Below are 27,688 nucleotides of genomic sequence, written 5' to 3'. Positions count from 1 at the left end.
AGCCAGGAAAGGGATGTGTACAGCAGGGCTGAGTGAATATCAGATAAACACACAGCTCTATTACAGCCGACACACACACATGTAACACACATAGTGTAATAAATAGCCTCAGTAATGGCAAGCTCTTGAGGTTTGTGTTGATGCAGGGTTTGGCATTTTCAAAGATGTTATCACCATCTGACAAATCCACTGCTGAGTGTATAAACACAAACATCACCCACACCAGCAAACACCGCGCACTCACAGGAGCACTCCTAATGGCAAGACTTTGCAAAGAACGTTGGGAACCCTCATCTCCCGTCAACAAAAATTAAGAATTGCATCAGCTGAGTTGGCTTATAAATAGTTTAATGAATTATTCATTGTTCATAAATACAACATACAGATTAGAAAAAGCATCAGTCACAGGAGAAAACAAGAGTTACAGTAGTTTTGTGCAAATATTCAATTACTCCAATTTCCATCCGCTTTAGTGAACCCCTTCAAAAGTAAGGAAAGAAAAACAAACAAACATTTTGGCACTTTTCAAGTAGGATGTCCTGAAATCATTTTCAGTTTAAAAAATAACAATAAAAAAATCTCAGAACCCCAAATACTGGGAATTCTGATTCTGAGGTAAAGGCTTAGGGAATTCATTCTACCATATTATTCCTCTCTGGAAGCAAAAAGCTTTAGTAATATCCCACACTCTGCTTGGGCGTGTGTTCAGCTTTGTGCAAACAATACCATGTTGGCAATTTTTTATTTATAGCTTCGGAATTCTTTACCCCAGTCTTGTTCCCTACCAAATATTTTCAGCAGCAATTAAAATCCATTAGCCCTTTAGCTTCTCCTTTCCTGTTCTAATGGGACGTCTTTCAGCACCTTCTGTAACCCGATTTGCCTAAGAAGAGCAAATCAATATTCGGTAAGCATTTTAGTCAAAAGCAGCTCCAAATCTACCCAAAAACACCCTCTCTGATAGGCCCTTCAGGCTTTAGTAATAATCAACAGACTTCAGACTTGTTTGGGGCGGTTAACAGACAGGAGCGAGACGCTTTGGTCGGGAACAAGGTTTCCATATCTACAGCAAGTTTAAGATATTGCTGTAAATATTATTATCATTCCATTAGAGGCCAAAGTGGAACCATTTCTGATTGCAGTCTCAAAAAAAAAAAGTGCTTCGCTTAGAAGGAATGGCCTCGAAAACTCTGCTGCCAATATTCAGCTTGTAGCAAAGTCAAAGGCGAAAATAAACAACTTTAAAATATCCATTTTAGGTCAAACAACAACGAAAACCTCTAATCTAAGATCATTTCTCGTATATAAAAGGCAAATTCTTTCTCTTAGACACCAAACTCTGTTTTAGTCCTCTAACCTCAGCTCCACGGGTACGATGGCCAGGGGGTATCCGGCAGTCAGAAACAGGGACAGCCTGGAGGGCCTCACTGAGGTCCATTCCTTCACAATAAGGAGAACAAGAAGGGCCCCATGGCCAAATGTGAATTCATCCATCTACCTGATAAATAAGCGCCTACCATGGCCACTTACTCCAAGCTTAAGCTTTGCTTTGACACTTGGTTGTCTTTGTCTAGAGTTTTGCTCTGCTGCCCTCCAGTGCCCTCCTGCCAGCCAGCACCCCCTACCCCCGACCCTTCACATATAAAACAAAGACTCTGCTTATCCTTTCACCAACACTGGCGCTCGGCCTCCCGTTCCTCTTGGCCAAGGCACTGCTGTGGCAGCTTCCCCTGAAGCCTCATACACAATTTCAGTTCTTCATCTAGGAGCAGCGTTCGCCCCTAATTGAATCAGTTTTAGTTTTTTTTTTTGCTTTTTAAATTCACAGCCTTATAAAAATACATTTTCCCCTTCTCAAGGTAATTCAATTCTCTTCGGATATGCAAAATAGACGGAATTTTCTCTTTGTAGTACCAGCTTGGTGAAAGGCATTTGTGTTATAAATAGACCTTTAGTAAGACATCTTAACACATGCAGATAGTATGTGCTAAAAAAGTTCCGCTACTTTCAACTACAGATTATATAAGTGTTACATAGCCCTGCACCCTTTAAGGACAGCTGCTTGCTGGGTTGAGCCTGGCTCTGACAATAACACCGCTCTGATAATGTGTGACTGAGGTGCGGTAGGGATTGTGTAACTCCACTCTGAGCAACTGCACAGCATAAGGGCTCTGTCAGTCAGCGGAGTGTGAGCTGGCTCGCCTTTGCTTTTGTAGTTCAGAGTGGACACACATCCTCACAGCGCTCCGTCCTTAACAGGGGCTGTGCTATCTTGGGGCAAGCTGCATTTGCTTGCTAACAAGGTACAAAGTCACAAGTCTCCATGGCGATGGCAGCAAGTTTACCATATTGTGAATCTCCATAGCAACAGTGACAAGTGTGGACAGCGACAGCAACACATCTCTCTAGCATATCAATGACCACGGCAACTGTGACATACTCCTATACTGCATATGGCTTAGTGAGAGAAACGCTAGCCCACACATCGTGCTCACACGTGTACGGAATTCCACTACTATACTTCCTTTTTTAAATACTTGCAGCACAGAGAAGAGCAGCAGTGTCTGAGATTCTTTGGAAGTGCACCCCCCCCTTTCATATCTAACACTTTAGTAGTGCCGTAATCACTTTAGAAGCGTTACACTTTTAGCTTCCTAATACTCGTCTTACAGACGACGCAAGGTCAAATATGAGAGTGTACGTGAGAGAGTGACACTGCTGCTCCCCTGCTGTCTGTATTTATGAGTAAACATGCATAGACAACCGAGACCCCAGGTAAAAGAGCTAAATCTGCCAGCAAAACGGCACGGCACAGATTAGATCCACTCCTACAGGCTCTAATAAACACATATTAATCCCACTTCAGCGAGAGCTGGTTATTATATGACCCTCCCCAGCCCATCAAAGCCTCAGCTAACCCAAGTCGTAGCCTGAGGTAACACAGGCTTTAACAAGACAACTTTCAAGCAGAGTTCATGTAAGTTAGAAGATAAGCCAATCCAATCCCATTGTTACACGTCAGCCCTACAACCACAGGGACTTAGCTTAAGCAATAACAAGGCAGGAAAACATCAGACTCATTCTAACCCGTCTACATCCTGACCTGGCACTGGCTGAAAACCCAGATTTCTTTAACTCTGCGACCATCGGCCCACCATCCCCATCCCTCCCCATTTCCCACCATGAGTGGAATGACTTCTGTGCTTGTGGTCACAGCACCTGCTTTAATGACCACTTCAGAGTGACTCGACGCGGCAGCGTGAGTCAGTGCCGCAGTAGATGAGAGATGATCACCTCGGCTCCACAGCTGGAGTCTACAGACTAATCGAGCATCACATCTGTCTCCCCATCTGCACTCCCTGGTTGTGGACATCAGAGCCTTCTCCTGTTCAAGCAGGTTCAGCCCTGTTGACACAGTCTATTAACATCCACATATGATCCAAGCTCTGATGATTTGGGCACAGGATACTGGAAGTAGAGTGGAACCAGTGACTGCGGTCATCTCTCTAGTGGTGGTATATTAACACTGTATACAGGGGATACCATGGGAGAACCTAAACCTACATCAACATGGTTAAAATTACCTTAAGGGCCTTCCTGGAGTGCTGGTAAGCTGAGTGAAGATCTCTCATCGTTTTGACTGCTGTGGTTTTCCCTGATTTTAAGATAAAGTAACTAACCTTCTTCCCTACTTTAGTGCTTTTATTCTAGCTTTTGACATCATGTGGACAATAAAGTGAACATCTGATTGACTGGACGGCTGCTGGTAATGGTCTTGAAGTGAACCACCCCGCCCCCCAACCCCCTTCCCGACACAACTGGACGGTGGAAAAGTTCTAGTCAAAGAGATCAGTGTAAGCATACAGATCCACCTCTCTGTTGAAGCGCTCTATCTCTTTATTGGCCTCCTGGAGATACTCCTCTATGAACTGATCCATCACTGAATATCCACATGTAAGGAAATAACACAGCCACACTTCTCAAATCCAACAATACAGTGTGTATGTGAACACAGGACAATGAGCTATACTTGAGGTAAAGGATACGAGGATGAAAAGTCTGTTTCTCTCCAAAGAAACTGACAAATTGATTGCCATTATAGAAGTAACCAGGGGGGAGCGGCTCCAGGTGCCTCTTCACCTACAAACAAAAATAAGAGACATTGAGGGTGATTCTCTTTTCAATGCATCTAAGCATTTACAGTAAACTGGGATTAAAAGAGAAAATAAAAAGAATCAACTTTAAACTAAACAATCAAGATAATAAAAGATTAACTAAAATATAATTAAATTAACATATTAAGATTTAATTAGTAAGAGTAAATACGTAAATAAATAAATAACGCCAAAGTGGCATAAACGTAATAAGCCCCGATCACACTGGGTTTTTGCTTTTTCCTTTGCCTCGTCAAATGGTTTGTGTTATGCAATCTGAGTTAATATCTCCTATTTTGAAACTGCAAGTCAGCACTTCCTCCATGTTAAAGTAATAACAATACTAATACAAGTAATAAAAGTACAAGTCTATGAGTTATTTGATCATTGTTATTTGACACATATTCTTTGTGTGTGTGTGTATGTGTGTTTTTGTGCTACTCACATGAATGTTTCTGATCTCCTGTGGTGTAAGAGTCCTCCTGGTCTTCTTGACTTTCTTTGGGACTTTCTGTTGTATGAATGGGCATATCCAGATATTGGAATGTGTCTTACTGATAAGGGTATTTGAATGTACAGAGCAGAGTAATCTGGCAGTGACAGTTATAGTTGTTTTGGCTCTATTTTCCAGCACACAAAAGAAGAAAAAAATCAATGGCATTAAATACCAGAATGAACTGAGCAAAGCATAAAGGAATCACAGCTCTGTTTATGCATATCCCTCCATTTCAAAGAGCCTGAAATAACCTGACTAATTATCCATTTGAAACAAACTGTCATGTTCAATGCTTGGCTGCAAATCATTTGTAATTGATGACTACCTGAAGTGATCTCCAGGCAGTGGGTTTCTTCCCTGGTGATGCCCCTGTCAGGCTCTGCTGTAATGTGGCACACTGTTCAGTGGGCTTTAAAGCCCTTGGTTGAATCTGAGCAGTTAAGATGCTTTTGTATATTTCAACCTGTCAAATCACCAATTAAGACTGGCAACTTAATCCTGCTGGCAAACTGTGGTGACAAAATTGATTATAATTTAACTTCTTAGTCACTGTCTTTTTTTAAATCTAATGTTTGAGTTAGGGTGCTGAAATTTTAAGCAGCATAGTATTTTAGATAATTAATATTAAACAGAACACAATACAATGCGTTATAACATGACAAGAGATGACAGCATATGCTCGGTACCTGACACATTGAACCACTGAGGCACACACTGCTCACTCTCCTCTCTTGCCTCCTGGAGGGTATTTCACACAGCAGATTTCCTCACTTTAGCCATTTATCTTGAGCCAATCCAACAAGAGAAGAGCTAAGGGACATTCCTACTGAACAGTTCTCACATTTGGGCTTTGTATCCCTTTTTCACAAGTTAACACAGTTCCCTGAGATGTTAATGAAATGTGACAAAATACCACAAGGATGAAGCTCCAAGAGCATCCCTTTCACCCTGTCTAAACAGCCATGTTTGAGTGCCTGTTCTTTTAAAATGATGAGTCACTGTCCTTTTTTCGTAACTTCTCTCCCCCAGCTACATAAATTCTCTCTCTCTCTCTCTCTCTCTCTCCCGTTTAGTGGTTACGGTACAAAAAATAAAAACAAAACATTGGTGACATTTTTTACTAATAGCTGCGTTCTGAAGCTATACCTTTGCAAAGGTAGTGAATGGAGCTACTCTTATAAGACGGAACGTGACACAGGAACCAAATCCGAAAAGAATGTTTAATGGTCAGATTTGTCTGATATAATAATAATAATAATAATAATAATATAATATGTCCCATGCCGAACCATTCTGCTTTCCGAAATACCCGCTAGCAGAATCTTCAGTTGAGTTGACCACCAGCCAAGTGGCCGATAGTTGGTGAGGGAAGCTTTCTGAAGGTGTTGCAGCCCCAATCAGCACTATCAGTTATATCTGAAAATATAATCCAAAATGACAAACAACTGCCACTGCTCAGCTGTGTATGTGTATAGATAAAAAATACCTGTCTTGAACACTGCCTGAGCCACTCCTTCAGGCCTTCCTGGGTGAGCCCCACACCATGGATTAGCAGGTAGCAGGTGTGTGCAGAATTAGGGCTATGGGTGGACCACTGATCAAGGGCCACAGTCACACTCCCACTGACAGAGTTACAGCTCACCTCCATCAACCTGTTAGTGTCTGTTTACAGGAATGTACATGTACACACACACACACACACACACACACACACTAGTTATAATCACAAACAAATACAAAGTTTGTATATGACATGGTGGCATGGTTACAAGAATCTTAAAAACAGGGGCGTGCTTTACACAGCTATGTCCAGCACAGCACACATCCCACTCTCACTACTTCTCTCACCACAATACCAACTCCCAACAGCACTTTACACACAAGCAGGAATTTAAACCAGGATAAAAACAACTGAAATAATGCACTGTAATACAAATTAAATCGCCACAAGGGTCTGACAGACACTGCACTAAATCAAAGGAGAGACCAAAAATCATAAGTGCTTAAAAACTAAAACACAGATGATTTATGGTTATAACTGGGCATTCCAGATGGTGTTAAGACTTTATGAGCTCCTGTCAGGTGCAAACAAATGGACTACACTGTCCAGGGTGCTTTCTATGGTGCTCAAACTCAGAAACAAACTATTAAAATCAACTCATGTTAAATTAATTCATCCAAACCACTCAAAACAGCCGTTCAAACCTCTGCATTCTACTCACTCTCTCCATGCACCTATGCCACAGAAGGTCACAAGGACAAATAAAGGACAGGCTTAAAGACCTTGCCAAAAAACAACTGAGAAAAATGAGTGGAAACAGAGGAGAACTGAGATGAGTGGAGCAGGCCACACCACTGAGACTTTTAGAGGTGAAGGTCCTACCGTTCAGACGTAGCCCAGAGGGCTCCTGCCTACCACTTCCCAAAGGCAAGTCATTCATTTATCACACACAGAGGTTTAAAACAGACAAAGCAACAGCAAGAGGCATCCTGCTGTTGGGTAATACATGTTAGGAAATGTATGAAGTGCAGCTGAATGCAAAACATATTGTTGATTAGAAAACACACTCCTGCATATGTTAATGCACAATTGCTAGGTATGTGTTGTACACCGTTTCATGTAATATAATTACAAAATGTGGCCTGTACGAGAGTAGGAAAAATTGTAAAGTCATGTGTACAGTCATCTTTTTTTACATTTTTAAACATATGGACATTTGATCTTCATGATCTTCATTTGATCTTCTTACCAATACTGAGAGATAGAGGCAGTATGACTAAATAAATAAAGTATAAAAATGTAAATAACAAAAATGCTATTTTTCCTGTGAGAACAATTTACTCACTCACATTTATCTCTACTTAAACTGCCTAAAATTATTATTAGGTGAACCTCAGATACAGATGACTAGAACATCATTAGAGAGGATTTTGGAGGAGCCTAGCTGCGTTTCAGTTGAGTACGAGACACTAATATTATATGGTATAGTCTATATTCAAATCATATTAGCGCAGGTTTGGCAAGTTGGCACACAAAACATCAACATACATATATGTTTTCTACTAACAGTAAATGATACAGATTTGCTAACCATACATCATTGCATGTTTTTCAGAGTTGTTATCTGCCTTTTTCCCTTAATTTTCTAAACGCGAGTAGCTCCTGCCTTTCTATTTCGCATTGCATTGTGGGATAATAGTGTCCATCACAACCACACTCGAATCCCATCCGATTCAGAGTATGAATCATGGATATTTGAGTATACTCAACCTGGACACTTATCCTTATTACATACTACATACTTAACATTATCCATTAATATGCAATTGGGACACATCACCTGTCTTATTTAAACCTCAGGCATTTCATTTGTTTTGTACAAACTTAAAATTTAATTTTAGTTATATTACCCCATCAGTACAAATAGTTTTCTATACAGTAAGTAAAGCGGTACAGCACATAGATGACATTTTGGGAGTAAAGAAAGATGGAACTGTAGCACTTTACCAGAGAACAGCACTTTCCCACTGATGTGATAGATGTTTCCTGTGTAGGGGCTACCTCTGAGAGACGACTTTAGTCCTGGGGATGAAGGAATGGGGAGTAAGGGAGAGGAAAAAAAAGAAAAAAGGGAAAGAGAGAGAGATAGAGAGACAGAGAAGCCAGAGTTACACCGCATAGAAGGATCAGCTTTCATCACTCTGCTTGGTATCTTCAGCAGATCGCTGAGCAGCATGTTCGCACAGTACTGTGGCACGCTGCTAACACCTTCGAGTCAGATTACGCCATCTTCATTTTCTATTACCAACCTGGATGAAAGAATTTCTCACAAATACACACACACTCACCTTTGCAGCGTTGCAGGAATAGGGCTCTCTCTAGAGGACGACTGAACTGCAAATAGTGTTGAGACATGGAGACAGATCCGCAACCAGACACAAATCTGCCCTCCCACCTACATCAGGACATGCATTACAGCATTATTATGGCACACATATTCATGCATTCACATACAGTCTCTCTCTATACATAACTATCTCACAAAAAAAGAAGGGGACTAAGGGCTCACCAGCCAGGGTAGAGCAGGTATCGGGCTCTGATCATCTGAGGGTGGGAGAAACTGCTATCACTCAGAATCAGACGCATATCTTCTGTTCTGTAATACAAACATCAGAAACCAACAAACCAAAGCATTAATCACTATAACATCTTAAATACCGCTGCTTCTATGCTGATATCTAACTGTATACAGCAGACATAAAAAAAGGTTATTATTGTGCATTTGAGGGGATATGAGTTATTTGTGTGCAAATGGACTTGCTGACCTGGTCACAGCTCCTCTCTCAGCTAGGATGAACGCAGCATTGGGGTTGGCTGAATGGATCAGCTGCTGCATGTGTTTCAGTTGAGGGTGGTTTTGCTCCGTGGTTAGACCAGTGAATACCACATTATTGACAGCTCCTGTAGTGCATACACAAATAATATAACACAAATGCTGCATACCTAACTGTACATATTGTCACAGCCATGCAAAACCCTCTCCAAAAACTTTACAGGACAAGCAAACATATTCTTTCAATGGAAGTCAATGTAAAAAGATTTTAGTCCAGGTCAGCTTAAAGCATTTCTATTGGTCCATTTATCATGGACGTTTGAAACAATGTAAAGAACAACTGCCAGATTCACAAGGTTGAAAAACTGAAGAGATGCAAAAGGTATAATGTGAACATCTTACCATGACTGCACTGTTCCAATAGTTTGGGGAAAAAAAGCCTAGGAAGAAACATGGGTACATAATACACTCAGGCATTCATTTCTGTAACAGCATGATGGTGCACTAATGATGCATTATCTTATAGGAGAAAAGGACCTTACCTGTGTTCCATAAAGGAAGTTAGAGGATTGACACAGGCTGTGACAGCACCCACACTCACTCTGCTCTGAACCTTCTGGTCCGGGTGAGATACGATAGCTTGGACAACATCCAACACATCAGTGTACCTATACCATATACAAACATTAGCACCATATAACACTCTACAAATGAATCTTTATTATAAACTGTGCATTCACACATCTTACCCAGGTGTAAGTAGTAGCACTCTTGGTGTACTGAAATGTGTCTCACTCAGTTTGGTTACAAGGTTGCTCAGGAACCGCTGGAGATGTGGCACACAGAGATCTTTTGAATCCTGGTTAGGGTAGTAAACTTCCCATCTGTCATATAAATCAACATATTCAAATCAGTTCCTATGAAAGCACCTCACTTGCTATATGTGCTGGCATGATGGCTAATAAGCATTTGCACTCACCTGCCACAATCCTGATTCACCTCAACCAGGAAATCACACAGACTCTCTTTAAAACTGCCTGCCAAGCCTGAAATGATGGTAACGACAACCTACACATACACACAAATACAAACATTAATCAAAAACACAATGCTAACATGACCTTTTATATGCCTACAAGGCCATATGCATATATGAGCATGTTATTCAGCTGGCTGACCTTTCTCTCTGACTCAGAAGAAGTTGGTTTAGGGTGGGCGTTTGGGAAGAGAGCTGCTAGGTGGTCACTGCAGACAGACTCCTCACAAACACTGCTGCTGACAGTAAAATGCTTCAGGAATCTGGAGAGCAAAAAACACACACACACACACACACCCCATCAATACTGCTGAGACTCAACATGGAAGCGCTGTACCCTGCAATTGGCCACTGGGTAAGCGTGTGCTACCTGTCCAACTCCGGCAGCTCTGGATAAGCGGTTCTCAGAGCTGCTCTGGGGGTTGCTGGGGATGAACCATGTGGCTCATGAAGCTTTAGTAATCTGGAGTACCTGCCGGGATCAGCAGAAGCACAGACATACACACACACACACACACACACACACAAGCAAGCTCTGTCAATGCTGAGGATCAAACAATGAAACAAGAACACAATGCAGTGCTATAGCATTGTGCTAATACTGGTGCATGTGTAGGTCTGACTGACTCACATGTTTTTCTGGTCCAGGCTCAGCTGGTCTTGGTCCACATGCTGCACCCAGAGCCCAGAATCAGGCTTATTCCAAATCTGCAGGACCTGAGATACAAGCACTTTTTATTGTAAAAACAAAAGCACTAAATGGTTCATTCCAAGCCACTGCAGATAAAACAACACAAAAATCAGGCTGATCATGTCTATGTGTTTACCTGTGAGTAAAAGCTTTTATATCCCTTGGTTCTGGGCGTCAGAGTGATAGCCAAGCAGCAATCAGCGCTATGCAGAGGAAAAGGGAGGTGGGGTAGCAGAGAGCTCTCATATTCTATGAACAGCACTGCTGTAGCAGAGATAGATTCCTGCAAAACATCGACATTCACACTGCAGTTGGAACATGCACTTTTTCTATCAGACAGTATTTGTGTCTGTAGTTCTCCTTAGAAGACTGGAGGTTGAGTAACATCACTCTTCATAAATCAATTGTATATGCTATCAATAACATATGGTTATATATGTTATATGTAGTATGTAAGGTTAGAGATGTCACTGACCCCATCACAAACTTTGATGGTGCTGATGTGGTTCTTGGAGAGGGTGATGGTACCGTAACGCGCATGGACAAACAGTAAACCCTCAGAGAAAAACACCAGCTTCCCTAGAACACAAAGTCACAAAAATAAACACAAACATATGAACCCACCTACAACCTCCCTGCAAACACATGAAGCACAGTAATAAATACCTTCCTCAGGTGTGGAAAGAAGACTGCTGGAGAACACATGGGCTGGGTCTTTTGTCGTTAGAGGAATGCCTAAACATGTGCCGTTCTCTTCCTATTCTCTCACACATATACAGACAAAAGGGAGAGATACAAAAGCCAGAGAAAAACAGATGATGAAAAAAGTGCACCCATTAATCAAACTTTGTGTTAAAATAACTATCCCAGCTTATTTCACCTTCAGCAGATGCAGAGCCTGCTCAGACAATCTCACATCAGACTCATCCACCTACATCCACAAGAGGAGAAACAGTCAGTCAATCAAATAATCCTCAATGTTGGGTAGTGCATACTTAAATATAAACAACACACCTAGTTTAACTGTTACATTTGCTAATAATCCATTTAAGTACCAGAAATTAGAGAAATTAGATATGAAAATAACACACATGGGCTAAATGCAAGGAATTCTCTGTCCTCTTTTATCACGAGCTCCTTGCTGCTTGAAGCAGATGGAAAATTCGGCATTGCATGTAGTAAACAGGTACCATGACAGCTCCTATTCCAGTAATAATGCAAGTTATTCTTGCCTTGCACACGCAAAGTATGTCCTTACTCTTTCCGATAGGGAATGTAATCGGATACAGGTGTAATTGGATACTGATTTCGCTATTAGCTGGATTATTAACGGATTAAACTGTTGCATGTAAATGTGGCTAGTGTGATGCCGACTAGCGCCGACCAGAGCTGGGTTCCCCGCACTTTCCTCTGACTGTGTTGGTTTCCCAATGACTTTCAATAGACGGCGGTTCGAAAAAAGAGGTGGTGGCTGATTGCGCATGTGTTGGTGGAGGCATGTTTTAGTCCTTACATTGCCAGTGTCAGGAGCACTGCATGTGATAGGGGGAGAGTACTAACGAGTAGGTTGGATTATTGGCCATCTAAAATTGGGGAGGAAAATATGGTAAAGAGGGCAATACCCACAGCTAATTGTATAGCTGGAACAGATTTGTCCTTAATAATTTCCCATAACTTTATTATTAGAAATAATGAGAAGAGGTCAGATGAGAAGCCAGTATCTCTATTACCAAGGATATCAGTCCATTATGTTACGCACAAGACATCTGAATTACAATTTTTATTAGAGTGCTGTGCACATCCTAAATGCCTTGCACTGATGTGTAGACATGCACATTATAGCCTATGTAATAGCCTCATTAGCTCTATGTAAACAGCTTGTACATTCTGCATATGTACTGACACTCAATCATTATCCTGTGTTTCTGTGCTTGTTTTTAATGTCTCCTCAAAATCAATATGGGTAAGAAGGTCAATATAGATAGTTTGTATTATTGTATCTGTGTTAAGTATGTGTGTTAAGTTAGTGGTGTGAAAATGCCAGTCATTGCTCCGCAATGTCTGTCAGTCAATGGCCATATAACAAGCAATATGTGAGAGAGAAAGTGAAAACACCGTACCAGCCAGCACATATGGCGTGGGACTGAAGATGTAAGCACAGTGAAGCAGCTGTCTGTGGAAAGAGCTCCATCTGCAGAACAAGACACACATTACACATATAAGACAATATGCTATGCAGTCATTTTTCCCCCACTAACGTTCTTTTATGACTATCCCAGAATTTTTTTACTGTGTAAGCTTTTACTGTTTAAGCATATGGTAATTAACAGTAAATAGATTTTTTGGATACATTTCAAAATAATTAAAGTTTGAGATGACACTGCAAACAGCATTTAGATTTGCTAATAACTAAGCAGCCAAATACTACTGCCCGTTTTAAGGCTCTAAGGATTGAAGGATTCTTTCTGTTTCATAGTTTAATAATACAACTTTAGGTGAAAATTTATTGTAGCCATTTGGCATATTTTGTTGAATAAGGTTTTATTGATATCAGTTTAAGCATAATAGAATATCTCTGCCATGACTGATGGACATAAAAACCTACTGCAACAAAACGATACTTTCATACTATTACAACAGCTTGGTTTAAGACAATACAGTCATATCTGTGCCAGAAAACAGTACAAAAGTATTCATATATCTGTCCCAGAAACATCTACAGATCTACAGTCAGTCTGTCTAAACAAGGACATGCAGTGTCACTGTAAAGCACCGAAAGCTATTTGAGTACTAACAATGCTCCCTAGTGGACAAACACCCTGCATGATGTGAGTGAGTGATTGAGTTCAGTTGCATGAGGTGCCTTACATCTAAAAAGAAAAAGTTTAATCAGTGACAGTGACTGTAAGCTTGCCAGGTCCTGATGTTAGCAAACAGCTAGTATCAATACCAGGAGAACCTACTGAGGTGTTTCTTCTTCTGTGTATAGCATTTGAAAAAAATTACTGCTGCCAAAATTGCACTGCCCTGAAACTATGCAGCAGACGTGTAAAGGCTTTGGTAATTAAGTGATTATTAGGGTAAAATCTCACCCCTGTCCTGAATGTAGATGCTAGACTCCAGGAAAGACTCAGAGAAAACTACAGATCCAAGGTTACTTCCCCCCCACTGGAGATCTGGAATATCATAAACCACCATGGAAGCCTAAGGAAGATAATGGAAAGTGCTAATACACATTAGCAACACAGATACAGTTTTAAAACGTAGCATGGTTAACAAATATAAGCATATTTATAGAAAGACTGAAAGACAAAGTTAGAACAGAATTATATACACTTACAGTTTTGATCAAAAAGCGACTGTGCTCATCGCTGAGAGGTATAACTCTAGAACAAGAAGGGGGAAACAGGACTTTTTAAAAAGAGTAATCATAAAAATAATTAGGGATACACAATGATATCAGAATCATATCAGTATCAGCAGATATTTGCTGAAATAATGACTGGCATTGAGCAAATATTTAGATTAGTCAAATATGTAAATAAATATATAGATTAATTGTACTCTGGTATAGAAAACACAATTAGGCAACTCTGTGCTATAACACAATTTCTTATGCAGAATACAAATCCAGTCCTAATTACTCTAGTTTATAAATGTTTCTGTATCAATCATGGCAAATATAAAATACTGGCATGAACAAAAAAAAATACTGGCATCTGCCCACAGTCATGTGCTGTGAAAACCCACCTGCCCTCATTGTTCACAGCTTGGATGCTGAACACAGCTTTGGACCTGGATTACAGCATAAAGCATGAAGATTTAGCACAGTTTTCTTAATACAAGCTGTGTAAATTAGTAATTATCACAGGCAACTAATCAATTGCTAATTGCTAACTAAAAATAGACATTTAAGCAATAAAATGCATGTATAAGTGAGAGAGACTGAAAGAGAAAGACCTGAGGGCATTCCTGTACTGAAGCAAACCAAATGTGTCCAAGGCCAGATGAAATGTCTGCTCCGCAACATCCTTTGCCTAAGAAATAAACAACATCATGTAAGACTGTATTTTGCAGTTATTACTTACACACACAGCTTTAACTATCTTATATCTGATTTTGGTTCACAGGTGATCTTTACTGATAGATTACTACAGAGTAGACAGTGTATTAAAACAGGGGTTACAACTCAATGGTATATTGTGATGCTGTAAACAAAGTGATATATTGCAATTTTTTTATCAAATAGTGTAAAAACACACCATCATATACATAAACTCTGAGTAAAAAAATTCACTGAACTGGAAAAAAAAAAAATCACTGAACTGACAGCAGCAAAAGTCCAAATGTGCTCAAATGTACAAATGTGTTTAAGTCATTGTCCTGCTACTCAGCAAATTTAGGTGGTGCACACAAGATTAAAACTGCACCTTGCTAGCACTGGAATTGATTGAGAAGCATTTTATTCCTGCCAGCACAGCCTGAATTGCAGCTGTGTAGATCTGAGAAAGCAGCCTGCAAAGAAGAAAAAACAACATACACACACATAAAGCGTTTTAGCTGCAATTACATCAAACTTATACCAAAATACACACATTTACATTGCATTGCCTTTGCACTTACAGAAGCTCGGTCTTCATCTGCCTGGTGTTATCTTGCGCTGAAAGAGAGAAGGAAATGCAGTTTACATCTTTGCACTGTATGTCTCTTGAAATAATAAGGCTGGAAGGCTTTACTGCAGTGGTGAGGAACTCCAGTGTTGGAGAACGTAAGTCCTGCACAGCTGGATGATTTTTCTGATCAAACACAACTGTCTCAGTTTAGCCATTAATTGTGAGCTTTGGTGTGGTTGGTGTGTCAGAGCAGAGAAATCAGCAAAATGCACTGAACTCTGGCCAACAGTTCCCCACTCCTGATTTACTGACCTGCTCACTCCATAAACTCACCTAGGTAGGGGACATGCGTGCTGCCAAAGAAATAGGTTCTTGCACAGGCCAGTGGGCCCTTAGGAGCCACACATTGAAGTAGCTGAAAAAAGATAGTAAAAAAAGAAAACTGTTCATTTTGTCACTATGTCAATGCTTTTGCATTGTGCTGTTGCTCTTGTGTATGTGTGTCTTCTTACCATGTGTTTAGCAGAGCCCCCATGAGGTCCTGTGTTTCGGACTTGGTGTCCCTCGGAGGGAAAGGTAAAGCAGTAGTTGTCCAGATCTTCTTTGGAGGAGTGATTCCCAAACAACACGAATGGCTGTCGGCTTTTACTACAGAGAGATACAATTTCATGAGTCTACATTCTTCACACAGACTGACAAAAAATGATCAGAGAAAATGAGGTCTAGGCCAACTAGAATGTTTATTATTACCTGTTATCTGTAATATTACTGGAAATAAGACCATGGGAGTAATATGTTCTGAATGGCTACATAAAAGAAGATGAAAAGAAAAGAGAAGAAATAAAAGTGAGAACACTATAACCCTTCAATAACCTTCAATTTAGAGATAGCCCGTAAGTGTGTGTATAACAATTAATGCAAATGTGTACCTCAGCAGTCTGAGCCTCAGACAACTCCAGCATGGACAGTGCAGTCTCTATGTCCATACTGGAGAACAAGCAGCTCCACTGCCTCTCAAATGTTAACAAATCCTGTAAAAGAGAACCACATTGATATGAAACCCTTTGTGTGTTATTTTTTAGATTCCTAGCATAATAAAGCAATGATGTTTACCTCACTAAGCAGACAGTCAAAAGATACTGGGTCCAGTCTTGTATAAGTCTGCCAGAGCTGCTCACTCACATCGACCAGCTAAAATGATTACACATCATGCGTTAGACTGTATAAAAAACAGTAACCACTGATGTGTGATTTCTGCACAGATACCAGAAACGTCCCCTGTAATGCCATACCTTATATTTCATGGTGAAAAACCCTCCAGCCCCGATTCCTTCCAGAGCAAAAGCTTGAATAATGGGCCACTTCTCCAACATGAACACATCAAACTTTTGAACATGGCCTAAAGACAACAATATTCAAAACAACATCAACAACAGCAGGAAAAAAATAATCAGTTCATTTCCATGCATGAATGTTTGGGCTTACTATGAGAGCTGTAGGGGATTCCAATACAAGTACAGTCCTCAACCATGGACACAAAGCTGGAGATTTTATATTCTTCGGCTGCTTCCTCATCCTCATACTGAAAGAGGGAAAGAATGGTAAGAACATTCATCTCAACTCGTGCCTTGAATATTAGATGTATATGCACATTCTACTTATACACTGCATAGGACAAGTGGCAAACACTCAAAGGTACCTCAAGCTGTGTGTGAAATTGCTCACTCATTTTTATAATCACTCTCCCCTATATTCAAAACGTTCCACTGAATCAACACTGTATAAAGAGCCGCTATCATGGTGCCTCAGTAACTAAGCAACCAAAGTGCGTTTGCATAAACAAGCTTCAGGTGCTTAGCATAAATGTGGTTGACCTTGCAAACAAAAAGTAACTGAACACTTTCAAATTACCCAGATTTCTGCATTGATTGCTAATAAAATATGATCTGGATGTAATCACAATTTTGGACAAACACAAACTAGACTAAAGATTTACTGTTCAAGTCTTTCAGCAAGCTTACTGAGAAAATATCCACAGTACAGGCTAGAAAAAGTAAGTGAACTGTTAATGACTTCTCCGAGAGCTAATTGGCAAAAGGTTCAATTAAGAAGGTGGGATTGGAAGTGTGGGTGAATTGTGCATGCATCTGAGATCCATAATTGATGACAATCAGACAAAATTGTATTAGTAATAGATGCAGATATTAGATGCAGATAATCTTGGTAATTTTAAAGAGCTCACTTCATGCACTACAAGTGGTCTTCAACCCTGCTTCTGGAGAGCTTCCTTCCTGCAGACGCTGGATACAACCCTTACTCACCCCACCTTATCCAACTAATTACTGCCTTCAGAAGTCCTTGATTGGCTTAATAGGGTGTGATTGATTTGGGCTGGAGTTGAAACCTGCAGGAAGGTCTCAAAGGTCTTCAGGAGGAGGGCTGGAGACCACATAGTGCACTATATATTAAATTGAACACTTCAGATACACTTTCAGTCCTGCTTGTAAATTACCTCTGCCTCAGTCATGCAGTGCAGGCGGAGATTCCTCCAGTGGGAAACATAGGGCAGCAGGTAGCTGTAATTCACTGGGTTACAGTACAGGTGCACACTCTCTGCCTTTATCAGGATGATCACGTCTGTGGAAAAGCACAGCAGGGTTCATAGTATAATAGCAGGGTACAAAGTTATAGCACAGAAGCTATCAGAAATCACTTCCTCTACAGGGTCACTGGCAAAAATAAATGATACCTCAGACGCAGTTAGAATTATACATCCAATGTTTAAAAAAACAACATGCACACATTCCAGGACTTTTTTAATTATATTGACAAATAAACATCTTAAAATGACGTACAAAGACAAATCTATTATCTTATATGGTCACCCATGTCTCTTGCTGTAGTTTTAATACAATTATTGAGTAGTACTAACCACTGCATACAAGAAACATTCCACAAGACCTGTCTGATGTTTTGGAGATGCTCTGACCTTCCTGTCGTCTAGCCACCACAATTTGGCTCCTGTCTAAGTGGATCAGGTTCTAATGCTTGCCTATTTTTCCTGCTTTTAACACATCACCTTCAAGAACAGACTGTTCACTTGGTGACTAATATACCCCACCCTTGACAGGAGCCACTGTAGATAAAGATAATCAATGTTTTTTGTCCTTTGGGAGGTCTGAAATTCCACCCTGACCCATATCTAAGGCACTATTTGGAGTCACACCAGAAAATGCAGTCCACGACTCCACTATATAGTGTTGGGAGGTTGTAAACAGAAACGAATACAAGTAATGTCAGTTCTACAATGAACTGAACAATGTGTTTAATTTGCATCTGTTTTACTTACTTATCATTTATTTTCCAGTGCATAAGCCTGGCAGTCTGAATATGATATTATATAACTCAAAATCGTGGGAAAGTCCTTAGTGGCATGCCTTCAAAATTGTTTTCTTTTTTGTTCTATGGCAGACAATGAAACTGCCTTTGGGGAAAAACACCAGAACTGGGAGCCATTATGTTCACATTTCAGTAGAGACAAGCCACCAGTGTTTACAAACCTAGAGTTAAGTTAATAATAAAGTGTGGCTCAAGAGTTGGGTTTACCATCCAGCATCTCTTCAGGGAAGTCTTCAGGGATCTGCTCCTGGTTGTGTTTATACAAACCGAAGAAGAGGTAGCTGGCCAGCTCACTGCAGCCCTCATTATATCGGCTGTCAATGCCTAAAAAAAACCCACAGTAATAAACATAGGTAAACAATAAACAAACCAAGATTAAGGTTATTTAGAACAACTGAATTGCTTGCATTCACTTCTAAAAACATTTAAATATGGGCATTTGAAATATAGACGGACTGGACATTTTATAAACTTGCTAATAGCTGAAATCACTGAAAGTCAACAGGTTTTATAACCATGGAGTAATAGGTCGAACTCACCTAGCGAGCAGAGGATACCATCTGGAGCCGTGTTGCCATCATCCTTCAGCAGAGCCTGGACTTGTCTCAGACGTGAGCAGCTGCAAGCATAGCATATTTCATCTTTTCCTTAATACTGCACAGCCAACAATGTGACAATATACCATAGAGACTGATCAGTTGGAAAAAATCATGTTTTTTGGCGAAAAAGTGAACGAATTTAAAACCGAAATAACAGATGTTGTAGCATGCAATATGAACCCTTGTGTATTTGCTCACTATAGATTAAACCAGGTCATATGTTAAGGTGGTCCTATCTTTACAAGCATAACCTCAAGACTGTTTCAAAAACCTGATGCAAGCTAAATGTTTGTTATAGTACCCACCAGTTCATTGTTTGGCTAATAACTGCTGTACACCATGTCGGTTAGTGAGACCTGTCTTTAAAAGTAGACTATAATACTGAATCTTTTGCTAATTTATTTAGTAACATAGACTTTAGTTGGTGTAAGGGGTGTAATGCCTTCTCTGAAAATGGTCTTAGTCCAACTTAGCAATTAAAGGAATTATGACAATGTATCCTTTATTCCAGGTTACACTGATCAACTATTTTATTAAGTCGCTGTCTTTACTTGTTTATGTAGCTTTTTGATAGATTTCTGAATCAAATAAATTAGGAACATGTCTTGGTTGACTGGCTGCAATCGTTGTAAGTGATCATTTGTGTTAGTTTTTTTTTTTCTTTTTCTCAGTATTATGTGAGAATTGAGATTTCTTGCTCCTGGACTCCCCTTATAGTCAGGAAGTGTAATTCACCCGTTGAGCCACAGCTAAAGAACATGCATTTCTAAAAGAGCTAACAGACACAGAATTGGCACTGAACGTGAAAGAAGCACGTGGACTGGTGCAGTAGAGTAATATTACAAGACTTATATATATAATCTTGTAATTTTACACAATTTCAGGCTCTGGTTACACATTCATACTGTTGCTTTAGGACCATGATCTGTTGATGCATCCAGACACTGGACATTAAGAGTTTTCCCCCAACCTAATACATCTTACCATCTTCATTACTGTATTCATTATTGATTAAATGGATTAGGTGTAAACGAATTGGGCTACGCCACATAGGGCTGGAGATTAACTGGCCGCTATATTACAATACTGACATAACCTGATACTGCTTTCCAGTTTTGGCAAACGTTTTAGTGATGTATTTAACAGACATTGAACATTATATAATATTACTAGCTATATTTATTTTGTGATCTGGCAGTTAACTGCAAGGCATGTCACTTGACAGATGCTCTAGATTACTTTGAACTTACAGTCTTGAATCCATACAGGATGCATAACCAAAATGTTCTCTTTCTTGAACTTTGCTTGTACCGGTGTTCTTAGAAAGGTCTCACAATAATAATAATAATAATAATAATAATAATAACAACAATAGGTATTAACCCTGAATATCACATGAAACAATGTACTTGGAAAATTGTAGTTAATATTGAAAAGAATTAGGTTTTGCAATCATTCCCCACTCTAGTCACCTTTCTAAGAACAAAAGCCTGGACAGTAAGAGAAATATTCCTCAGTATTAATATGGCCTGTATCTGAACAGCCTATCCAGAGGCTAACCCGGCCCATTTTACCAAGTCAAATAACGTTATTAGCTGCATTAGCTCTACTAGCTATTTCATGTGTTATATTACTGCCTTCTGCTCCAGTAACTCGAGGCCCTGGTGATTTAAGTGACTTAATTATTTAGACACCCATCCAGCAACAGTTCAATCATGCAATACAAAATGGCCATGAGCACAGTGATGGTTACTGTAGAATAACATCTCCCTCGACAAGACGAAACACGCCCAGTCGAGATTTAAGCTTTACTGTTAGCTAAAAGGTTAAAGAAACCTATACAGGGTGCATTCACAAGCAGCCTGACAATTATTCTGCATATTTTGTCTCTATGTATCTATATGTTATAGCCCGGCTAACCGACTGCTTGGCATATAAACCGCCCAGGCACTGACGGCAATGGCTGACGGTAGCTAGCATTAGCTAGCTAGCTAACAGCCCGGCTAGCGTTACAGTCTCGCTACCCCAACAACCGTCATCTCACTCGAAACAAAACAGGTCGCTGGAGTGAGAAGGAATCCCCGCCAACCGAAACGGCTGGATACTGTATTCACCTGACTGCCGAGCCGACCAAAGAAGACCCTCCGCTTGTTCTATTTATACCAGCCATATTGGCGACACTGGCATTAGAAAGTGAGGTTTGAACAGAATATATGCCGTTATTTCTCAGCCCAGCATATCCCCATAGTCAACAGTCGCAGCTGGAGAAGAGTAACGCAGCCAAGAGAGCATAGTAACCGACCGTACCATTTCTTAAAAAGGGGGTTCCTGCAGTGAGCCACGGGCATTTTTTTTTTGTTGCAAAACATGTAGCTGTATATATTGGGAGAAACATGATGATATCCGAGTTATTTAGCTAGTATGTAAGACAAATTATTTCCTATTCGAATGTAATCAGTGCCAAAAACGAGCTTCTATGAGGGTCTTTGCTCCATTGCCCCCGCCACCAAAGTGGCGTATGCCTTCGGGCAGTGGCTAACGCAATCCTCCAACAATGCCTTATTTTACAGCTGTAACCGGAGAAGCGAGCGATGTTCAACTTTTTACTTGCAGATTTTAACGCAAGACAGTGGATAAGCACTGTGGTGTTTTGGAAAATACGTTAAAGACTGCACACTGAAATTTGTACAGGTTTTGAAAAACATAACTTCTGCAGTAACTCCAGCCCCTCTCCCCAGTGCAGATGTCTGCACATTCCACAGCTGCTGATGGCTTAAAGATTATGATCTCCTTATAAAAATGTAGGCATGAGTTTCCATAGTCTGTTATGTCTTATATGTCTTATATCTATCTTTGATAAGAACATGTTTATTTCTGTTACCTAAGATATTAAGGATTAACTAAGATATTAAGGACATTAAGGATGCTTCATTGTCTGGTTTATGGACTGCGAGGACTGGTTATGAAGCTGTTTATGAAATTAATTAAGAAGTGCAAAATGGAAGAGGAACTTCATACATGTGAAGCTGGCTAGATAAGGGCGTCTAGATTTGTTTGCTGATCTGTCTTCACATCACTGCCAAGCACATGGACACAGCCAACCTTACAGATTGACTTTCCCAATATTTGACCAGTGTGGGTGGTACTTCAGAAAGCAGCCTTGTTTGTTTGTTTTTTGTTTTTGTTTGTTTAACTGAAAGGTCTGTGTTAAAAAACAACTTCCACATCCAACATCCACAAGCAAAACTGCTACACTCCCTATTGACCTGTCAATAATAAAAATGTTATTTAAAAAAGTTATTAAAAATGTCATTAAAAATGATCAAAAGAACATTTGATCATAACGCTAATAATTGTCTGCACTAAATTCTGTTGCCCTCCCTGAATCTCTCTTTACAGCATCCACCCTATAAATATTGATGCATTCACCTTAAATATCTGTAGATTGATCATTCCTCAGTTGCAAAGAAAATCCTATACAGAACAGTAATTTCATATCCTAAAGCACCTGGCTCTCATTTGCAGCCCATGACAGAGGGGTGATGTTGAGGGGGAGGCGGGGGGGTGTAGCCTTGGGGACCATTTGTCATGAATACACTAAGCCATGGGATGAGGATGAAAATGTGACTGACTCATCTAGAACTCATTTAAGAACCAGTTTTATAAAGCCAGTGCCAGCTCAGAACTGGTTGACATAAAGTAACCAAACCAAATTGCAGAAAATATGCAGCAATTTTTTTTATGCATCCTTGCTTGATTTGAGCTATCTGACAATTATGATCAGAAGCTTTTAATAATTCATAGCTAATGGTTTGTTTAATAATTTTCACAACTACACAAAATGGAATTAAGACATAACAAATTTTTGGGAGAAGGACCACACCCTGAACTCCTCCTGGTCCTCAAGCCCCTTATATACCCCCACTTCTCAGTTCAATGCTGCATTGGAAAAACGTTGCACCCGCCTTCATCCCTTTCTTCCATCACTCACTAGACCAGTCCGGTTTCACACGTGGACCACAGGAAAACCGAAGCAGACTCCAAGTCAAAATTATTCTTATTGGTCTTATTGGAGTCACCCTCTCCTCCCATCTCAGGGTGTGGTCCGCACTAGCAAAAAAGTGTTCTATGTAGAGCTGAAAATGTTGTTCCTAGAGACTTTCCTTTTATACGAAGAACCAAGTACACAAGCAAAAAACCATTAAAGAATTGAAGTGGTTTTTCAGTTCTAGTGGGTCTTTTCACTAAAGAACTATTTAAGAATCCTTTACCTAAGGGTTCAGCAGACATATTTTATAATAACCTGTTGCAACACAAGTGTGGAATATCCTGGATAGAGAAGTAGCACTGAGAGGACGTCACTAATGTTTGTATGTATAAACATTTATTTTGAATGGACGTGCACAGTATTGCATAACAGCAAGTACAAAGGAAATACCCAAGGATGATTGCATAATGCAATTATGTTTCTAAAAAAATCAGCAATGAGATCCTCTTACATCAGTTAACATCAGTTAATGAAGAAAATGTGCAATAGTACGAGAAACGAAGAAAAACGAAGAGAAGCTACTGCTTATATGAGATTACAATATAGTTACGCTGCAGAGTATGTCAAATGTTTTAGGTAACACAATGATAACAAATCATAACAAAAATTTTATGACATGCTACTGGGTCATAGTGCTGGTGATCCAGGTGTTGTAGTGAGAAATTATAGTGTAGAGACCAGGCTTCTTGGTGGAACCACAACTCTTTCCTCCATTTGAAGTTATTCCCACAACAATGCCATTGTAGAGCAGGGGGCCACCAGAGTCACCCTGTTAAAGAGGAATAGTAGAGGGAAGAGAGAAAGAGTAATCAGTATCCATTACAGTATATACATAGTATGCATACAAGTGCTAAACACTGTAAACACAATTGTCAAAAAGGAATTCCACCAAAAGCAAGATTATTCTCTTTATGCATCACCTAGCATAGTCAAAGTGTTTCTCACGCAATGTTTTTGCTGTTACGGTGCTTAGTAAAATGTTGTGGTGTAACAGATCACAAATTATCTGCCACAGATTGCCCCCATGGCTCAGGTTGCACATGAACTGCAGATTAATTGCCAGCATTTAACCATACCAGTGTGGGATACAGTTTTACTGCAGCTGTTACTTTTTACAGTAATAATTTGCTCAGTCTGGCAGAGCTGCATTGAACAAGAGCCAGAAAGCAACACACCGAGAACAGCCACACATCTGCAATGGCATCACTCTGGTGTGTGATTGGAGAGCAGAGGTATATTAGTGGGAGGAGTGGGAGTCTTCAAGTGGGTCAACCTCAGAATGATGGACTCCACTATTATCTTTAACGTGGAACGAAATAAAATTTTTAAAAAAACAGCGCAAGAGAGAGGTAATCACTCAACCCAACCACTAAATCACAAACAGGCTGTGTCAAAATAAAAGTCACTAATACAAACAAACAAAAATGACTGTCAAAATAAAAGTCACTAATACAAATGAAGCAGAATCATAAAATGCTTGCAAACAGAAACTCTTGTCTTCTTCTTTTTTTTTTTTTTTTTTGCTGATCCAAATAAGGATCTGATCTGTGCGTTTTGTGTTCTGTTACACCATTAGTAGCTAACATGTAAGGAGTAATTAATGGTAGCATTTTTTGGTAGCTGTTTTAGGCTGTGCTGCATATGTAGCAGTGGATTTGGTCTTTGATTCTCATACTACTCTACAGTACTGAATGTCGTTTTTATTCACAGAAAACGTTTGTATGCATTGTTGTTGTAAAGAAAACAACTAAACATATTAAATTTTGGAGGAATTCCTATTTAAGACTAGGAAGTCAAACCCACATCACAGGTGTCCATGCGTGGTTTGGAAGAACAGAACATGTTTTTTGTGAAGGCTACGCCATAAGAGTTACAGCGCCATCTGGGCAAAATGGAAACGGTCAGCTCCTGCAGTTTGTCTGGTCGGAGGCCCCTGTTGTTTGAGCCCCATCCAGCGGTGTCCACATCAGCATTTGTGTCGGGGTCATTCCCACCTGCTTGCTGGAACTTCACTGGCTTTACCGCAACAGTCTCTGTGACTGGCTGATTTAGCTGCCAACATAATTCAACCATGACATTCAATATACAGTGCAATGTATAGCTTTAGAGTTGCCCTCCCCCTCAATTATACAGTTTGCATACTTTACCTTGACCAAAACAATGTCATTGTCATAGTTCTTGGAGTTGAAATCAGGGTGTTTATAGTAGGCAGCAATGTCAAAGGTTTGTTTGGTGTCCTCTGCTTCAGATAGGGAATGAGCACCTAATACCACCTTAAAGCCTGTGCTGTAGTAGCAAAGAAATGATGCATATTAAACGTATGGCATGCATTTTGAATTTACCTGCTTTACCATGCATTTTTGAAAAACCTATTAACATTTACATTTACATTTATGGCATTTAGCAGACGCTCTTATCCAGAGCGACTTACAAGGGTACTCGTATTACAGAGGTGGGCCAATGTAGTGTTAAGAGTCTTGCCCAGGGACTCTTATTGGTGTAGCGCAGCATAGTCACCCAGAACGGGAATCGAACCCTGGTCTCCCACATGGTGTTGTTGTAACGCAATGGTAGGTGGTGGTGTTATCTGTTGCGCCACACCAACCACCATTGCACTATTAAGAGTGCAATATGAAACCAAAACAGGTAAAGCAGCTTCATAAAGCAAAGATAATAGATAGAAATTCTAAGGCTTGTCCCAGTTCTTCATTATTGAACTTACTCATCCTGGAAGCAGTGCGCAGCACTCATGAGCCACTCGCTGGAGATCAGAAATCCACCACAGTAGTGTTTGCCTTCCAGCTGCAGCGAGGCCATGTAGGGGCGAGAGTGTGCTGGAGCCTCTTTGCCTCCTGTGATGCAATCACCTTCTCAGAGGAACAAAGAAGCATGTCATTTTAAATGTTGAACAAAAGAGAGAAACACAAAATATACAGAACATATGGTGCCGTCTATGGACAAACGTATTGGGACACCTGCTTAATTGTTGTATCCTCTTAAATCAAGGGTATTAAAAATGTTTATTCTGCCATTATTGGAGCAACTGTGTCTACTGTCCAGGGAAGGCCTTCTACCAGATTTTGACTGCATTCAACGACAAGAGCTTTAGTTAGGTCAGGATGTTGGATAATCATCCCCCTCCTTTTTGTCAAAATATTGGACGGAGCTCCATCATTCCAGAGAACATAGTTCCACTGCTCCACAGCTCAGTGCTGCAGTTGGGGAGAAGCTTTAAGCCCTTAGCCTGGCATTGGGCATGGTGCTAAGAAGTTCATGTGTATCTGCTCCAGAGAGTCCTATTCTATTGCCAGTACCTCTGCTCAGACAAGCTGTGTGTGTACATTTGCATTCGTCAGCAATAGGTGCAACAAACGTAGGTAAATGCATTCATTAAAATGGGTATCCACAAACATTTGAACATATAGTGAAGAATGAAAGTCTTCAATTTGCTAGTTCCAGTTATTACAGTATTAAAGAACACATAAGGTGCATCCAATAAAAGCATTTGTAAACGGTGATGCACACTTCACACTAGCTTTCTGCAAGGTACATGTTCCAGCTCTGTTCCTATGACCTCTATTACAGAATGTCTAGCATGACATAATTTAGTATTTAATACGTTCTTAACAGTATTGCATGCCTATACTATATTATAGGAGGAATATGTTGACCTTGGCCGTCCCAGATTGTTAACAGAATTGTGTAATCTCAAAAAAAAGTTATTAACCAAACTCTAAACTCACTATGTCCAGATTTTAAGAAAACATGTATTCATGTATTCATGTGTAATGTCCAAGTAGTACTCACCAGGTAGTAGTGATGCATAGAGTAAAGCTGAGGTAAAGATCACCCAAAGATAATCCATGATGAACAGCTTAACCTGCTTCCTCCCTACTTTGGAGACCCAAGACCTTCGCCTTATATAGGCGGGTTCTGGGGCTGCGGCTGTGTGTAGGTGCAGAGGTCTACATTTACTGGAAAATTTGAATTTCTTGTAAACCAATCCTTTTCTCCTCCCACATCAAGAAGATGGTGAGCAGAGGCTTACCCTCGATCAGATTTCTCCTGCCACACCCCCATCACCCCTATCTGTTCCAGTTTACTCATCCAGATGTTTTCAGTACTCTTGACACCTATTATTTAATGCCAAAGTTGAAAACCAATCACTTACATAACACACAAAAACCACGCACACATACAGAGACAGTTCTTTGGGCCAGTGTCAACATGTTCTTGTAGCAGCTGTGTAGAAACCGTCCGTTATCTAGATTACCAAGTATTTAGGGGATGAGTTTTAGCATGTTTACAACTTTGATTT

The 27,688-nt window shown here is 40.1% G+C and overlaps 2 protein-coding genes across 4 annotated transcripts; both read right to left on the bottom strand.

Annotated features, from left to right (window-relative positions):
* Window positions 1-331: 331 nt before the first annotated feature.
* Window positions 332-21,592, bottom strand: dnaaf9 (dynein axonemal assembly factor 9). Of its 2 annotated transcripts, none has more exons than XM_072677818.1 (37): window positions 21,437-21,592; window positions 19,263-19,342; window positions 18,931-19,047; window positions 17,837-17,961; window positions 16,810-16,906; window positions 16,617-16,723; window positions 16,438-16,515; window positions 16,254-16,355; window positions 16,075-16,130; window positions 15,837-15,972; window positions 15,658-15,739; window positions 15,335-15,371; window positions 15,142-15,226; window positions 14,672-14,748; window positions 14,462-14,506; window positions 14,052-14,097; window positions 13,804-13,915; window positions 12,832-12,902; window positions 11,592-11,642; window positions 11,378-11,468; window positions 11,187-11,290; window positions 10,848-10,994; window positions 10,652-10,737; window positions 10,391-10,492; window positions 10,163-10,283; window positions 9,964-10,052; window positions 9,734-9,868; window positions 9,527-9,652; window positions 9,387-9,424; window positions 8,977-9,112; window positions 8,721-8,807; window positions 8,500-8,606; window positions 8,159-8,233; window positions 6,137-6,312; window positions 4,600-4,665; window positions 4,047-4,140; window positions 332-3,940 (listed from the first exon to the last, which is right to left on the bottom strand). In XM_072677818.1, exons 1-37 carry the CDS (start codon window positions 21,490-21,492, stop codon window positions 3,837-3,839), a joined length of 3,444 nt encoding a protein of 1,147 aa, XP_072533919.1. In that variant the 5' UTR covers window positions 21,493-21,592; the 3' UTR covers window positions 332-3,836. The 2 variants fall into 2 exon arrangements, with proteins under 2 accessions (XP_072533919.1, XP_072533920.1); XM_072677819.1 differs by having other exon boundaries at window positions 10,391-10,483.
* Window positions 21,593-23,689: 2,097 nt separating this feature from the next.
* Window positions 23,690-27,334, bottom strand: cfd (complement factor D (adipsin)). Of its 2 annotated transcripts, none has more exons than XM_072676873.1 (5): window positions 27,178-27,334; window positions 26,093-26,240; window positions 25,518-25,656; window positions 25,174-25,422; window positions 23,690-24,139 (listed from the first exon to the last, which is right to left on the bottom strand). In XM_072676873.1, the coding sequence occupies exons 1-5, from the start codon at window positions 27,233-27,235 to the stop codon at window positions 23,990-23,992; spliced, it is 744 nt and encodes a 247-aa protein (XP_072532974.1). In that variant the 5' UTR covers window positions 27,236-27,334; the 3' UTR covers window positions 23,690-23,989. The 2 variants fall into 2 exon arrangements, with proteins under 2 accessions (XP_072532974.1, XP_072532975.1); XM_072676874.1 differs by having other exon boundaries at window positions 26,093-26,237.
* Between the last annotated feature and the right edge of the window lie 354 nt (window positions 27,335-27,688).

This window comes from Salminus brasiliensis, chromosome 4 (assembly GCF_030463535.1).
Source record: "Salminus brasiliensis chromosome 4, fSalBra1.hap2, whole genome shotgun sequence".
Lineage (NCBI taxonomy): Eukaryota > Metazoa > Chordata > Actinopteri > Characiformes > Bryconidae > Salminus > Salminus brasiliensis.
Note: the sequence above shows the minus strand (reverse complement) of the source record. Positions and strands in the feature narration are given on the sequence as shown.